The following is a 17,499-nucleotide window of genomic DNA, read 5'->3' as shown; positions in this document are numbered from 1 at the left end:
ATCACGTGATGGCACCGCGGCGCATAGCAACAGTTGCGCCGCTACGGCTGTGGCCTCTCCCCCTTACACTCTCTCAGCAATCACGTGATGGCACAGCGGCGGATGCAGCAACGCTCCTTCATCAGACGTCTCGGTGCAGCAGTCGAGTTAGTCGGATGGCTGCCAAGCGGCCCGGTGATGATCCCACGGCAAGCGCTTCGGAGAAGCGCCCAAGAATGTGGATTCCCCCGATACCAAACGCCAGAAGAAGAATGAGTGAATGCGCATGCGCCGGGCTAACATGTCACCGGGCACCAAGGCCAGGGAAGCGGAACGGAAGCGATTAGGGCGAAAGCCTTTAATCACTCATACTCGCGGCGTCCGACCGTCTGTCCGTCGGTGCCCTGGAATGTTGTCGGGGATTTCAACCAACACGCTATAGGGACAGACATGCATTTGTCAGTGGTCTACAAAGTTCACTAAAGTTTCAGTTGGTCACACCGACGACAACAGCCACCACGCAGCATGGCAGCTGTCTTAAGCTCGTATTCCAGACATATCCAACCACCAAAGATCTCGAGTACACATCAGTATATTTCAGTGATCACAAGGCAGCTATTGTAGACGTCGACCCAGCCAAGCATAAGGAATTCATGGGGCATTAAAGCAAAGACACAAAGAATTCATGAATAAACACTCCATCGTTTACTTCAAACCACACTTTATCAATCTGTCAAAAATAATTGAACGACACTTTGTAAATTCCGAGGTGTGTTCGACAAAAGCCTATGCCCATTCCACTGGGAGTGCCACACATACACACACACACACACACACACACACACACACACACACAAAAATACATGGCATAGTCAGTCGAATGGGCAAAGCCTTTCGCCGAACACACTTTGGAATTTGCAAAGTGTCCAATTTTAATCAAACATAATAGATCATGTTAGTCTATCTAAGCATCGCATTCAGACCAGCACTACAGAGCATAATACAGCCCGGGTCAGGCGAGGTAGTACATTTTACTAACTCGTCTATCACATATAGTAGCTCCTTTGTAAATGTTCCACTTCGTATAACTAGATTATTGAAGGTAGTAAACAGCTAGCCAGGTGGTAATAACGAGTGGTATATTTAGTAATGCACCAGTTACTACCTTTTTTTTTCGAAGAAGATAGGAATGTTTTGTCAAAGTAACACTGACACAACATATAGGCATTTTGAAGCTTGATCACTTATCGCAAAAACACTCTGCTCCGACATCAAAATGTAAGACAGAAATGACAGTATTAGTTGAAATGTGCACGAAACTGGCAACAGAGGAGGGTGCTGAAAAACTGAGTACCTACCGCAGAGATATTCCGCCAGAGCTCGTGTGTAGATCTCTATTCCCCCAGAAAGCGTTGCAGACCTGCATATATGCTGTGGTGAAAAGTAAAATGCGCAATCCGACATAATATCTAACCAATGAATCATACAGTATTAGTAGCTCAAGTATACACCTTTGTATGCCGAAAGAGATAAGCGTTTACGTGCAAGGTAATGTGCAGTTTCGAAGTGTTAAATTGTTCTAGGAGCTGCGGCCTCTTACCTGAAGCGTCGACCGAGGAGGTTGCTTGACTAGCTCTAATTGTTCGTAGCTCTAACAGCCAAAAAGCGCGTCTTACGTCGGAACGCATCGGGTAAAAATGATTCGATGATAACGTTATTGCGTACAGGCGCTGAAATATCGATACCGCAGCAATTAAAAACAAAACGCAAACAAATTAATTGAATCTCTAATCCTCACCCATCGTTCATATTAACATACAAGTTTCTCAGCGGTACAGTCGATAATTCGATAAATATTCACCCATGATTTCCGTAATACCAAGCTGTAGCCAAGCGTCATCCAAGGAATACCTTTTGTGCGAATAGTAACAAAAGCGTGGCTAATACACCTTTCAAGAAATAAGACGCAGGATCTGACACTCACAAGTGCTACTCTAGAGTATTCAATTCTGGACAGAGTGAATAGCAATTACAGCTTTCAAGGGGTGATAGTCAACCGTTTTACATGAAAAATATTCATTAGAGGATCGTACACAGAGCGTGCTCCACGGCCCAGCCGTCGTACACACGCGAGCACGTCATACCTTTCCGTCGTATAATATGACCGGAACAACAAAACGTGTGCGTGCCCTGGCCACTCGCGACTTCTGCATGAGCATCCGAAGTTCGTGAGTGCGTCGTTGATGGTCATTGCTGGAAAGAGCGAGACACGAGCCAAGAATTGTGGGTGAAGCCAGGAACAGTGGGGTGCATGAAAAAGGGCAGCAACGCGCAATATTATAGCATACATGTGATTTTGTTAGTGAACTACATGTTAGTCTGAAATCAACACCCACTTTCAAGATAAATTGACATATAGGACACAGTAGGTGACACGCGGCAATTCATTCACCACGTCCTTTATTTAGATTGGCGACCTTGCCCTTGCATCAACAGACACCTTACAAAGTAGTTTACTTTCCTAGGAATTACACCTGCTTCACTGATCGAGATTTCCGTTTTAAACAAAGGATAGCACAGGCACCATAAGGAGTACTTCATAATGGCCGCTCACAATCGAACGCAAGGAGTTTCCGCGTTGAGTTCCCGACATATCATTGCTGAACTACTTGAATAACGCAAAATAAGCAGCCTGTATCACCCGTGGTGTCAATCTCTCGTGCACAAACCATTAATAATAAAAATAGCAGACGTGCTGCTCTCGCTTACAGGCGTAAAAGATAAAGAAAAAAGAATAACTCAGTTTTACGACGCGAAACAGTAATGTGTGCCTCGAGAGCCGCCATACGGGGTGATCAGGATTGATCTAGCCTTACCTAAATCACACACTAGTGCTTTTGCAGTCCACGACCATTGATACACGAATCAGCCCAGGTCGGGATTCAGCGCCGCTGACCCCGCTGCTCGGAGCCAGAAACCATGGGCTCTCGGACCCCCCGGAGGGTCAAACACAAATGGAAGACTTAGAGGTGTGTAACTTGCCTGTCGCGATCATTACTGTCGCCGTTATCAGCCGGAAGCGCCAAGGACACTATCTTGTTGGGATAAGTGGCGCTCAGCTTCCCACGATCGTTGTCTATCACCTGTGCAGCAGAAATGGATTTACAACAGAATTACGCTTGCTCAAAAAAGTTGTCACGTTATCACACAATACCAGCAGTAGCTTACAAATAAGTCAACTCAAGAAGCCGTCGCGTGATTATTGGAAATTGAGAGGAGTGGAAATTTAGTTAAATTCTCAGTTTTTACGTTCCTAAAGCATGATTGATTTGAAGGCATGCCATCATAGGGGGGTATATGATATAACCATCTTAGGTTCTTAAACGTGCACCTAAATCCGAGCGTTTTTGCATTTCGTCGCCATCGAAATTGGGGCGCCGTGGTAGCTGTCGCGCTCATGGCTGAGCTCAGCAGCGCACCACCATAGTCACTAACCTACCGTGGCAGGTGGCTGGTAAGGTAGAAAGTAAAATTTAAATGACGGGACTTAATGTGTGAAAGCAACGCATGGGTTGTGAGAGACGCCGTGATGAGTCTGATCACTGTTGACCCCTTTAACTACACAAGTGTTTTGTCGCTACACTACTATCGAAATTAGGTACCCGTAGCCGGCATTCCAACCCGTTACCTCGTGCTTGACAACTGAGCATCATCACTAAGCGACAGCGGGCGGGTGATTGCAAGCACTATGCCTCTCAAGTTATTGTTTTCGTTGTAGCCGCATGCAACCTGCTGCATTTTGGGTGGCAGTTTTATTCATACAGCATTGCACACTCCTGTCTCAATAAGGTCGCAGTAGGGTGGCCAGTACAATGCAAAATAAAAACCATGCGCAGCAAAACCATCAACAAGAACATATATAAGAACGATGATAATGCCTCAGTGTCTCATCTGCTTCAATTAAACAATTGCAATCACTTCGAGTATAAGAAAAAAAAATTAATAGTTCGGTGCGTTCAGTAATATAATTGATGCTGTATTTTCTTATCTTTCTTTTCGGCGGCATCCGATAGGTCTTCTAGTTAAAGGTGATAAAAAAACGCTGGCTTTCCCGGAATCGAGAGTAGATGCAAACATGAAATGGCAACGAGCAAAGCAGATTGGTTGGATATGATACTAGCCACAATCTTAAAATGGGTGTAGTGGATGTTCGCAACGGCACGCCCCGCTACATCACACCGCACCATGCCATACTGTGCGCTTGAAGAAAACCGGCTAAGGCCGCATGACAGGCAACGAAAGACGCCAGGGAGATAGCGCACTGCCCAGCCAGACGAAGAATGCATTGAATTCTGGGGTTTTACATGCCAAAATCACAATCTGACTGTGAGGCACGGCGTAGTGGGTGACTCCGGATTCATTTTGACCACCAGGGAATCTTCAACGTGCCCCCGATGCACGGGACACGCACATTTTTGCGTTTGGCCTCCATCGAAATGCGGCCGTATTTGATCCCGCAACATCGTGCTTAGCAGCGCGACACCTTGAAGACTAAACCCCATGAGCGCGATTATGTGCTGGACAGCGTCGAGCGATGGCTTCGAGCGACAGATCGGGCCGTCACTTGAACAGATCGCTCGGTCTTGTGGCGCGATCGCTCGGTTCTGTAATTCTAGAATTCGTCGCTCGTCACCCGGAAGTGCTATGAGCGACTAGGCAATAGCGCGAAGCCGGAACTGGATGTACATCACTCAATTGCTACCGATTGTGGCGCGGAACGAGCAAACAATTGAATTTGTATAGTACAAGGACAAAAACCAACTGGAAGACATTCAGAAATATTTTATGGTGCATTTTACAGTAAAACACATCAACTTAAGTTAATAAAGCACGCATTACGCTAGTTTCGGCGCCTATATAGCTGCCCTCATACCGACAACAGTGGGGAGACGTCACTCGAAGTCATCGCACACATGGGGTACGACTAGTAGGCGACGAGCGAACGTGACAGCCATCTCCATCGCGTCGCTTGTCACTGTCGCGCACAAGATCGCTTGCATGGAGTTTGTACTTTGACCGATAACCCACCGCGGTCAGTAGAAGCGCCTGAAGGTGGCTACACGCAGCTTGGCACCATCTCTCGAGGCGATGTAAAACCCGCACCGCGGAATTCACGGACTGCTGGCGGTCGAAAGAGCGCTCAGCGCCATAAGGTGACAATGAAGTATATCGTGCCCTGTATCTGCCTTTTGAACGTCGCTATTGGAAAGGACAAATACAACTTCAGCCTACTAGACGTTACAGCTTGACTGATATTGTTAAACATTAGGAAGACCTCGAAAGCAATATTTTTGTAACTTATTCGGGCAGTAACTAGCGTGTGTAATGCGTTCTTACACAACGGGTTGGGGGCTAGAGACTACATTTTCTTAAGTTTTGACTGGTTGCCCGGATGATCTCGTTTTGTTCTCGCAACTTGTCCGGATAACGGCTCTGGCTTTTGACCCAAGGTCTGTTGAAGGTCGTCAACAATGGGAGCTAAAACCATTTCATCCTTATTATGATCATGGATCAAGGGCCAATTTGCTATTGCAAAGTTCAGAGATAAAATCTGTTTTATACATTTTGTCTGAATACAGCCAATGGTAGTATGCTAGTAGTGTGCATTAAGCCTGAGGGGGTGAAATAAATCCTGGGGATTTTACGTGCCAAAACCACGATCTGCTTACGAGGCATGCTGTAGTAAAGGACTCCGCACTAATCTAGACAACCTGGCAACCAATGCACGGTACACGGACGTTTTTGCATTTCACCAGCATCGAAATAAGGCCGCCGCAGCCGGGATTCGATGCGGCCCCGTCGGGCTTAGTAGGGCAACGCCATAACCACTACGCTACCACGATGGTGGCCGGAGGTGGTAGTCTAACACTGCAGATGTTAAAAATACACCTGACAGGTTAACTTTGATTCTGTTCAGGGTAATAATTGTTATATTTAGTACAGGGACCCCTTATAACGCATGCAACACTGAAGTGTCGCAGGGAAGTTTAAGGTTCAGAAGTTAAGGTTGATGCTTCAGGAAACAGCTTACGGAAGTTGGATGAACACATGCCACTAGTTTTATGTAATTCATGCAGGTTGTACTGCATTGTCTAAGACCATGCTGGTGGGGTTGCAAGAATACAAAGAACATGTTATTGCTGCACCGTAGCTGTACAATGCAACTAAAACAGATCAAATCATAAAGTAACACAGAAATCATGTGCAAACTGTACAAAAAGAAAGAACGCAGCAGCTAAACCAAGCGCGACATATACAGAATGAAGTGTTATACAAGCAAAGTACAATGTAGCCGAGAAGTCAGCCAGAACATACAACAATGCCATGCAAACATCAATGAGTGAAGCAACCTCGCGTTCCAATGTACGTGGAGAATCAAATGGGAATACGTCAGGCGGTAAGAAGCTCCGCTCAGTGATTCTGCGAAGAAAGAACCCGCCGAAAATGGGAGCCCATTGCGATCACGGCGACACCTGTGCGGGCGTGACGAAAAGGGTTTCACATATGTGTGGGTGTCCAGTGAAGTCCTAAAAGTAATGCAATTAAATGTAACTATTTCAAAATATCTTAGAAGTATGTACCATCGCGCGGAATCGCCTGCCCACCGCAGCGGCCACATGTTGATGGGGGCGAAATGCAAAAACGCCCCTGTACCGTTATGTGCACGTCAAAGAGCCCCAGATGGTCAAAATTATACCGGCGTCCACCACTCGGGCGTGCCTCAATGATATCGTGATTTTGGTAAGTAACCCCAAAGAATTTAATCATTTTTTATTTATTTACCTCATTGATATTTGCATTACTTGCTGACTTTGTCCAACACATTGGGGAAACTAGATGATCATCCTCTGAGTGAACAGACAGCCCTAGAACACCGTCCCCACCGATCATCGGCTCAGAAGGCAGTGAAGGCATTGTTGTGCTTTCTGAGAATGTCTGGTTTGTTCGAGCGGCTTTGACACAAGTACTGCAAGTGCACGTCTCTATACCAAGGAGTACTGCAAGTGCACGTCTATATCTCGTGTTGGCAGAGCAGTAACTTGAAAGAATTGAAAGACTTTCCTCGTAGTCAGTATCATTCCCTCACTGCTTAAACCATGTATGTGGCTTGCCAAGGCTAGCGCCGCGGTCATAGTGAACTAATTAGAGCTCGCGATTTCTTTGAACAAAGTACAATCTTCAGCGCATAATCGAAATTGTTCACAAGGTATTCAGGATATACGAGACTAAAATTGGGGCAAATGATGACTATCCAAGCTTGCGATTGGCTTTCTTTTGAGATGAAAATTAATTTGTTGTGCGCTAAATAGGTATTTGATGCTCTATGTACACCTTACACACTGTGTTCAACCTTTGCACGCTATTTATACTAAGTTAGGCAGGCTTAATTGACGAAACATGTGCGTTGAAATCGCGCATTAGAGAGCGTTGGGTGCTTCGTGAAAACGGTTAGATAGCCAAAAAGAAAACTTTTTTTTGACAATTCCAAGAATCAATAACTTAATTTTCATCCAAAAAACGCTATTCGCATAGTTGTATAGTCGTAGTTTACTTCTGCCTCAATGTTATTTTAGATTGCACAACCTTCGGGATCGGCCCATATTTTTCGTTAAATAGCCGGAAAGAAAAGCGTTTCGACAATGATAAGCATGCTATTGGCACTAAATGTACAAGGCCTGCCATGCTGCCCTGGCATCTAAGATGTGACCACAGCCTCATTGAATTTATTAGAGAGAGGCCGTGAACCAATCTAAAGAGCCCAATTAATGTGATAGTGTGTTCAAGTTGATTTTCTCGATTTTTCAAGGAACAGTTTCATTCCAGCACAGTCAAGTTCAAATATAGATGCACTGACCAAGCAACGGTGAGACAGGAATGAAGCAGTTGCCCAAATCATCGAGTCATCTGCAACATTCAGTGCGTGTTTTGCCATCAGTCGCGCTACTGCTTAATTCTTGCATTGATATTGCGTTTCTGGCGTCTGTTTAGTCGAGCGCTTCACTGTATACATAAAGACGGTGTGGCCGGAGCACCGCGCAACCTGGAGACTTGCAGCTCCTATACTCCGAGAGGTGAACGTCAAGATGTTGAATAATTGAAGTCCGAAGGAAACCACGGAAGACGAACGCACAGGCGATGCAACAAAATGCAGCGTGGTGTAGCACAGACAGCATTCGGACACAGCGCGCCGTGGATCCTTGTTTCATCTCTACCGTGGACCTACTGTAAGCATAGCACTACGAATTTGCAGCAATGTCGTACCTGCTCTTTTTTTGCGCTTCGCATAAGTTCTTTAGTTAAACTTGTACGGGCTCTGAACTTTTCAATGAATAAATGCTAATAATAGCAGGCATTATTCCTGTCAGAATGCATTTTATGCCTTAAGTATGAACCAAAGTACCATTTCCACAAACGCTTTGTCAATATTTCTTTTTGTTTATTCTATAATATATATCCGGTTTTTGAAGAACGAGCTTCAATCGTGTGTCATTACAACCTGCGATTTTTTGAACTGGCAAAACACACTTCAGCCGTGAAAACGGTAATGTTCAATCTTTCTTGCCTTACTAAAGCAAAAAATGAATGGGAAACCTCTACCAGAATGGTGATAAAAGAGTAACCCCCCTAAGTTAAAAAAGTAGTTCCACTCAATGGCTAAACAGACTTTTCAAAACTTTTTTACGTTAACTAGTGTTGCCGTTGAGGTCGCAGTTAAACGAATTCGCTTAGAGGAGAAATAATGCAGCAAGAATGTTTTGGGCGACTATTGTGTACAGATTATGGTAAACAAACAGACGCAAGGGAATGCGATCAAATTAAAATGCTACTTTTAGACGCTATCAACAGATGGCATGCAACATCTGCATCCGCTACTGTTGCATGCGCAACTAAGTTTAATTCACTCATTTTTTGTCCTCATTCCTGAAACATTCCTAGTTTTGCCTGGCGTTTAACACATACTTTTTTGCCACTGATAGCGCACAGTAGTGGGAATACATTGCTTTAACTACTAAAGGTGAAAGCAGCACTTGTCCATGTAGCTACGCTCTTCAGCGACCGTTTCGCTTTGCAGTGCGTTAGGGACGATGACGGATGGCACTCGCTGAAACGTGGATAGATAGCGCATTGTATTTTAACTACATTTGTATTTGATTTTGCCTACTCTAACATCCAAGATAATGTGAGTGTGAAGAGCACTGCACCTATAATGAAACTGAACACTTGGTGGCTACATTATACAATGTATGTTCAATGAAGACAGCCACGAATGCTATGAAATATTTATTTCTGAAAATTATTTTTACTGTCCATTTATTAATGTTATCCCTTTTCCTATATGTTCCCCAGTAAGTGAAATGCACGCACGGGAGCCGCCGTTTTCTACCAAGCCTACAGATAAGATAACTGAAGTCAATCTTGTGATATCTACTTAAAAGTTCGCCTTCAATTAATCTACGCCTTCTTCTACGCCTTGTTTCATCTGAAAGCATTGTTCGTTTTTTCTTTAGTTATTGCTAGCATTGCCACGATCTGCTTGCCCATCCAACAGTACAGATGCGGCATTGTGAAACTTATTTATGTACTTCACGCTAAAGAAGACCTTGTTTTGACATGGAACAAGCTGCTGCTAAGGCATTGGAGGCGAACTTTAAGTATAGGTGTCACAATATTGTTTGACATATGTTGTCTAGGCTTGGTACCGATGATAGGACACGCGCATTTCACTTACTGGGGACCATAAAGGATGGGTTAAAAGTAGCGATGAATAACTTGAGAAGTAAAGATTTTAAGAGCTAGCATCAGCATTTATTTGAACAATCCTGTATGTCATGTGCAAGGAATTTTGAAAGGAGTAATGGTGCCAGCACTAATGCTGGAAAACGACATTCTGTTGATCTTGTGAATAGCTGATAGGTTTAACTGTTGATCTTCAAGAAAAATTGTACAGTAACGCAAAAGGCAGTGACTTGCAATGTCAGGCCTAGGCTGGCTGCCTGATGAGAAAACCATACAGGGACAAACAGAGAGCGAGAGCAAGAGAAAATGAAGGGAAAAGATAGGCACGTAAATCAGAAAAGCGTATGGTTGGCTACCCTGCACTAGAGGAAGGGAAAACGGGAATATAAAGAAGGGGGAGCGTAAAGCGGTGAATGTGTGGACGCATGCGGACAGCACCACGCAGTTAAAGCCGCTCACACAAGCCAGTCATTTTAAAAATGCAGAAAACGGCTTTCACTAGCTTCTGGACCGATGAACGGTGCGGTCGGCATTCCAGTAGTGCCTGCACACTGCTATCGCCTGAATGCGTTCCACATTGATTATCATTGTCTCTCGAATTGGAGACTGGCGCCCTAATAGGGGGCATATGTCCACCTCGCAGCCGCAGACATCACATGCAGGATTGTCGGACATTCCAATTAGTGCTGAATAAGCACTCGTGAAAGCCATTACCCACATAAGCATTCAAAACATTGAGGTTTGTGTCTGCTACTGCAGATGCCCGGCAATGACTGAGCATATAGTAATGGAATGCCAAGATTTTCAACCAGCAAGACCCGTTGGTAACATCCACCTTTAAGCACCATTGGGATTCAAAGATGATGGAAGCGTTAACTGGTCAGCAGTTGAGATAAGAGTATGGGTGGAAAGAAAGCAGGGAAGACATCGACAGCGCACGGGTGGTTGCAGGCATAGGCAAGTCTATATTATATACATAAAGGTTTTATTAAAGAAAAGATCAAGGAGATGTTGGCAAAGTGCTATAGACTGAAAATATGTAATATCTGATGCGCTCAGCCGGGCTACAGGTCATTGTTGCCGCCGCGTTTCGAAAAGGGATGCTGATAAATATCCCCATCATCGCCTATTACCTGATTAACTAGAATGCTTCATAATGACGTTCACTGGACGGTTGCTTTTCCAGATTCCTATATTCCGAGCGTAGAATGTTGTGCCTCGAGCCGCAGTCGCCAGTTCTGATGGGGTCTCTTGCACAGGTTTAGCTTCACAGTCCCGAGCTAAAACTGTTGCAGAACACGTGCACGATTTTTCGAGCTCAGTATATCAGCTGAGCCCGTATCGCCAAGGAAAGTAGCTATAGTTACTGGAAAGAAAGATGGCGCCGGTGTTTATAAAGCGAAGCCTCGGGGCGGCAAATGGATGTGAAAATTAACACTTCACTTTAACTTGAATTGTAGTGTATTTGTTGCGTACAGTATACAGGGAAAGATGCGAAAAAGGCATTTATATCCCTAGCTCGGTGCTAGTTGAGATCCATACAAAAATATCGTGTGAGAAGCAAAGCAAAATACAGGTAGCACATATAGAAGTACGTACTTAACACTAAGACGGTACCTTTCCATAACAGAAGGTGAACAATACAACACAAGTGCTTTTCACAGTGCAGGGTGTATAGATAGCAGTTACGGATAGGGGAGGTACGAGAAAAATTTAATTCTGAGGTTCTGAGCACGATCTGATTTTGAGGCACGCTGTAGTGGGGGACTGCGCATTCATTTTGACCAGCTGCGGTTCTTTAACGTGCACCTAAATATAAGTATACGGGCGTTTTCCTATTTCGCCCCCATGGAAATGCGGCCGCCGTGGCCGGGATTTGATACCGCGAGCTCGTGCTTAGCTGCGCAAAGCGAAAGCCACTAAGTGACTACGGTGGGTAGGAATGCACCAGAAAATGCGTGTCATAACTATAATCAGAGAAACAGAGACCATAATAAAACTGCGGGGGCACCTAAGCAATTCTTATGATGTGTGAGTGCGAGAGCATCGCTTGTCGCTGAATTATGTCGCTCGCTTGTCTGCTCGTCGGGGACTTGGATGATGAACACGTTCTAGCTGCAGCCGCTCGCCCTGCCTTTCGCGTTATCGGGGCTTGGGTGGTGAACGCTGTTTCGCTGCAGCAGTTCACTTCGCACGTTGCGTTGCGGTGGTCTCGTATGTCGTCGGAAGTGAACTGGCAGCGCAGGCTACGCTTTGCTGTCTCGCCTGATGTAGACGCGAGCGACTCAACTTCGGACAATGAAGACTCGATAGCGCCGACAGTGGCGCCACTCCTATGATCCGCCATCTACTGAAACTCCCGCCAGACAGAGCCCGACCACGTGCGCAGCATTGAAGATATTCATCACTATTGCCTGTTGTAACGTTGGCTCAATGGTAAGCACACACGGCTACGGAGCGGTAGAAGTGGCGGTGGGGCAGAGGATTGAATATTCTCCGTGGCCACTTTTTTATTCTTTTTTTTTAGTTATATAAAGGTGACGTACTTTGCGTGTCGTTTTTCGGCCCCGGCTTTCTGATGACGGTGGGGTCGCGCCATGAGCCAATTGAGGCTGTCGCAATAAAACAGCTGTAATAATATCCACGTTGCTGCCAGTTTTATTTGCTGGGTAGGAGGTGTCGCTAGAAAGGGCACAACGTGATATGCACTTACCGTACCTTTCTCCCTTTTAGAACTTGACAAAATATTTTTACGACACTGCGTGTATTGCATAGTGTTTCGGCCAAGTTTGTCAGTGAGAGTAGGCAGTTGGTAGCAATGCTATTAATCATTAGAAGAGTTAAAATATACTAATGAAGTAAATGGTAAAATATTTATTAGTTGAACCAGCGGCGTAGTATTGGCACTGTAATGTGAAGAAGTCATAAAACGGGTTGCTATATCTTAAATCTACATAACTATCTCAATATATGAGCCATAAGTATGGCTTCAAGATGTAACCCAGTACGACAGATGACTGTAGAATAAGGTGAATAGTTATTCGAAAGATATGTGCATAAGAAAATTCGAGGACACCTAAGCACTTGTGAGTTGTGAATTCGAAAGCTTTCATGTCTAATTGAACGCCGCGGAGCTGTCCTTCGACTTTTGCACTGCGGGTAATGTACCGTAGCGGTACGTGCTGCCCGAGTCAGCAAGCAGCGGCAGCAGCCTGCGGTGACAACACCGCATGCCACTGACATCCTACGTGACAAGAGGCCGAAAAATCAGCAGTGGTCAACAAGGCCGGCCGGCGCGCGCAGCAGCTAAGCCCAGCGGGAGGGAGAGCGTTACGGACCGCGCGCCGGCTTCCGGGAGCGAGAGTAACGTGGCGTCGAAGCGACGCCCTCTCCCATCACGCAACACCTGGCGCGATAGCGAAACACCAGGTGTACCCTTTCGCCCACTCTACTCCGTCGAGCCGCCCTCGTGACGTGGCGTCGCAGCCAATGGCAATGTGACCATAGGTGCCGTTTCGCTGCTACAGACGACAGACGCCGGCTTTTTCGCTCAATGGGCCATTTGACGCTTCCTCAACAATAATTTCGGCACCTTAGTTGGATATAACTGACTCTGATTAGGTTGTTCCAAAGCTTATTAATTTGATGAGGTTTCCAGTGAAACGACTCACCGAACATAACGACCATGTATGAAAGAGTGTTTACGTCTTGGAGTGTATTGCCAATAATATCTAGTAGGAAAAGAACATCCGTTGGCAGCTTCGACTGGTAGTTGAAAGCTTTGAACTGCGTCTGTCTTGCGTTGAGAGGACGTTTATTTGACAATAACCATTGGGTAACAAGGGAAAGTTCATTATTGGCAATTGCAGCCGCCTCAATTGGAAAGTCGTGTATGAAGGGAACAGTGCCGCCGACACACATTATAGCAGAGGGACTGACTGCTACTTCTGGCAAGTTATTAATATACGGAAAAAGTACATACCTTTACTATGTAGTCCTTGTCAAAAAGTTCCACGCACTTCTGTTGGATATCGTCGAAAGTACGAACCTTGGGAAAGAAAGACAAACTATCTGTAGTGGGAAGAGGCAATGAAGCAGTGAGCTTATGTTTATCTCGTCAGAAAAACGGCTCTAGTATAACGAAGCTAATAGCGGGGTTTCTCGGCCGCGGTAAACATGGCAGCGTACAAGACGGGATTAAAGAAACGTAGAAGACACCACGGTACGCCGCGTCAATTCATTGCACCCCCACCCCCGACTCCCTTTCCTCTCTAATCAAAACCACTGTCAGGTTCACTTGCATTGCAAATTGCAAAAATACATTTTCTTTAGGCGATACGTTAACCAATTCGACACTGGTACATGCCGTCTCCGCTATTGTGATAACGTTCTCTAAAATTATTTCGTGCACCATCTTGACCTCGTGCCGATAGAGTACAACAGCAAATAAAGGCGCGCCGCTGCATTGTACACAAAGGTGACCATCGAAAAATGCAACGCCTGAAAGTGATTATCATTGCACATGGTGGCTTGTGCCCCATATACTTAGTCTTCTCTTGATCTCAATTATATGTCTTTCACGTCGCCAGGACGCTCGCTGATCATACGCAGGTCATACGCGTGGTTGAATCATGTGCATCGCTTCGCCACCGTTGCTATCAATGAAGTCGGAAAAAGAAAACTGGGGAAGTTGATGCGGACTCATGGCTATAACTAACAGTGAGACTAGAAGAAAAATGAGGGCGAGCGACAGAGCTGACGTTGTGTAGCTAGCCTTCGTCTTAGCTTTCGCTGGGCTGTTAGTTTTCCCCAGCAACCCGCTATTCGGAGCAGCGCACTCTGTCCAAACGTATTTCGATTTACGATGTGTGCGGTATAGCAATCGCAAGATAATAAAGGACTTGGTCTTCCTTTCCTTGAACTTCGATAGATTTGATTCTCCTCTATGCAATACCACTTCATGCTCGTGCAGACCGGCACGGCCCACTCTGCTTGAGCCCAGCAATGCTTTGCTCGTCCCGCGCATAAAACCTGCACTGGGTGTAACGAATGCTGACGTGCAGTTGCCGCCGTGCTGAACCGGTGAAACGAATAGCAAAGTGCAGCACCTCATGAACAGCAGTTCAGAAAGTTCAGGCAGATCGCATAAACCATAGGTTACTACACCGGCCAAGACCGGCAATGTAGGAGGTGAGCTCAATGCCCGGCATTGGGCGTGGGAACTATAGATCGCATGCGGTGGAAATTTTAGCGCTTGCTACAGCATGTAGCCAAACCACAAATGCGACAACACCGTCTGCCGCAGATCATGCACACATGAAAAGCGAGCACGGGTTTAGAAGTGCGATTTCTTGCTTTTATTTTTCGATAACACCATCTAATGTTCGCACCATGCTGAGATAGTGCCGCGACAGCTTACTTCGTAAAGCGCCGCATGGGTAATGAGGACAACGGGGATTTAGTCCAGATCTACGGCAAGTTATTTTTTCGTCCACCTTCATATCACCCTTTACGTTAATATTCCTGCGCTTCAGTTACGATAACGTTACCTTCGCTTTCTCTCGCTTCACTGAGTCACTTCGTAGGGCTGTGACGAAAAACAAAAAATTCAGGCAGAAACTATTCTGGAAGTTGTCCAAGTATGTGAACGCATTGTGCCACTTGCTCATCTCGACGCATCCCCGTGTCATTATCAGTGGTATCAAACATGATCCGACCACTATAAACCACATCGCTGCGGCGACACGAGTTGCTGCGGACGGCGGCGCAAGGTGAATTGACGAAGCAAGCGAACTACTGCAGGTGGCGGCGTCAGGTGCACTGATGACGTTCTGAACGTTATAAGCCTTTATCGCTCTTTAGCGCCTTATCCATCCGCGTGGAACTATCAACTGTGATCAATCGTACTCCGGTGGCGGCTGCGTATGGCGCGGCCGCGCAGACCTGTGTTCTCGCCGCTTAGTTTGCGTTGAAGCGAGACGCGCGGGCCCCATCTTCAAAGCGATCTGCCATGGGGACACAGTGCGCAGAGTGCTGATAGCTTCACGTGCGCTGTGTTCTCACGGCTTACTTCGCGTCGCAGCGAGAGGCAGCACGAAAGTGAATCCGCGCCATGCTGTGGGCCCCATCTTGATAGCGATCGTCTGACATGACGGACCGACGGGTTTCGTCGTTGGGTATACGCATGGAAAATATTACACATTTAAAACCGAGCGCCTTGGATTGCCTTATTCTCGCTTTGCGCACTTGATTGTAACGTCGATGATGATGATGATATGTGGTTTTGAATGGCGCAAGCGCCAGTTATGGCCAAAGAGCGCCATGACAAATGTTAATTTAGAGGATTTATTCTGAATGGCGTGGACAGTGAATTTATTATGGTAAGAGTGGCATGGCTGTATAAGGGCCTAAAAACTTTCGCTGTAGATGACGTAAATATCATCATCATCATCAGCCTGGTTACGCCCACTGCAGGGCAAAGGCCTCTCCCATACTTCAACAACCCCGGTCATGTACTAATTGTGGCCATGCCGTGCCTGCAAACTTCTTAATCTCATCTGCCCACCTAACTTTCTGCCGCCCGCTGCTACGCTTCCCTCCCCTTGGGATCCAGTCCGTAACCCTTAATGACCATCGGTTATCTTCCCTCCTCATTACATGCCCTGCCCATGCCCATTTATTTTCTTGATTTCAACTAAGATGTCATTAACTCGCGTTTGTTCCCTCACCCAATCTGCTCTTTTATTATCCCTTAACGTTACACCTATCATTCTTCTTTCCATAGCTCGTTGCGTCGTCCTCAATTTGAATAGAACCCTTTTCGTAAGCCTCCAGGTTTCTGTCCCGTAGGTGAGTACTGGTAAGACACAGCTATTATATACTTTTCTCTTGAGGGATAATGGCAACCTGCTGTTCATGATCTGAGAATGCCTGCCAAACGCACCCCAGCCCATTCTTATTCTTCTGATTATTTCCTTCTCATGATCCGGATCCGCCGTCACTACCTGCCCTAAGTAGATGTATTCCCTTACGACTTCCAGTGCCTCGCTGCCTATTGTAAATTGCTGTTCTCTACCGAGACTGTTAAGCATTACTTTAGTTTTCTGCAGATTAATTTTTAGACCCACTCTTCTGCTTTGAATCTCCAGGTCAGTGAGCATGCATTGCAATTGGTCCCCTGAGTTACTGAGCAAGGCAATATCATCCGTGAATCGCAAGTTACTTAGGTATTCTCCATTAACTTTTATCCCCAATTCATCCCAATCCAGGTCTCTGAATACCTCCTGTAAGCACGCTGTGAATAGCATTGGAGATATCGTATCTCCCTGCCTGACGCCTTTCTTTATTGGGAGTTTGTTGCTTGCTTTGTGGAGGACTACGGTGGCTGTGAAGCCGCTATAGATATCTTTCAGTATATTTACATACGGCTCGTCTACACCCTGATTCCGCAATGCCTCCATCACTGCTGAGGTTTCGACAGAATCGAACGCTTTCTCGTAATCAATGAAAGCTATATATAAGGGTTGGTTATATCCCGCACATTTCTCTATCACCTGATTGATAGTGTGAATATGATCTATTTTTGAGTAGCCTTTACGGAATCCTGCCTGGTGCTTTGCTTGACAGAAGTCTAAGGTGCTCCTGATTCTATTTGCGATTACCTTAGTAAATAGTTTGTAGGCAACGGACAGTAAGCTGATCGGTCTATAATTTTTCAAGTCT

The 17,499-nt window shown here is 45.7% G+C and overlaps 1 protein-coding gene across 2 annotated transcripts in view; it reads right to left on the bottom strand.

Annotated features, from left to right (window-relative positions):
- The window catches only part of LOC135921216 (phosphatidylinositol-3,5-bisphosphate 3-phosphatase MTMR14-like), an 86,934-nt gene that overhangs the window by 58,291 nt on the left and 11,144 nt on the right, over positions 1-17,499 (bottom strand). For both annotated transcript variants that reach the window (XR_010570493.1, XM_065455530.1), the window contains exons 2-5: positions 13,760-13,825; positions 3,022-3,122; positions 2,124-2,232; positions 1,338-1,410 (exon numbers count right to left, since the gene is read on the bottom strand). Coding sequence is in view for 1 of the 2 variants with exons in the window: in XM_065455530.1 (XP_065311602.1) it covers positions 1,338-1,410; positions 2,124-2,232; positions 3,022-3,122; positions 13,760-13,825 (349 nt within the window). In the remaining variant the exon portion in view is untranslated. The remainder of the gene's footprint in view (positions 1-1,337; positions 1,411-2,123; positions 2,233-3,021; positions 3,123-13,759; positions 13,826-17,499) is intronic.

Source organism: Dermacentor albipictus, unplaced genomic scaffold (assembly GCF_038994185.2).
Source record: "Dermacentor albipictus isolate Rhodes 1998 colony unplaced genomic scaffold, USDA_Dalb.pri_finalv2 scaffold_34, whole genome shotgun sequence".
Classification (NCBI taxonomy): domain Eukaryota; kingdom Metazoa; phylum Arthropoda; class Arachnida; order Ixodida; family Ixodidae; genus Dermacentor; species Dermacentor albipictus.
The sequence above is the reverse complement of the archived record's forward strand: the minus strand, read 5'-3'. Positions and strand labels throughout refer to the sequence as shown.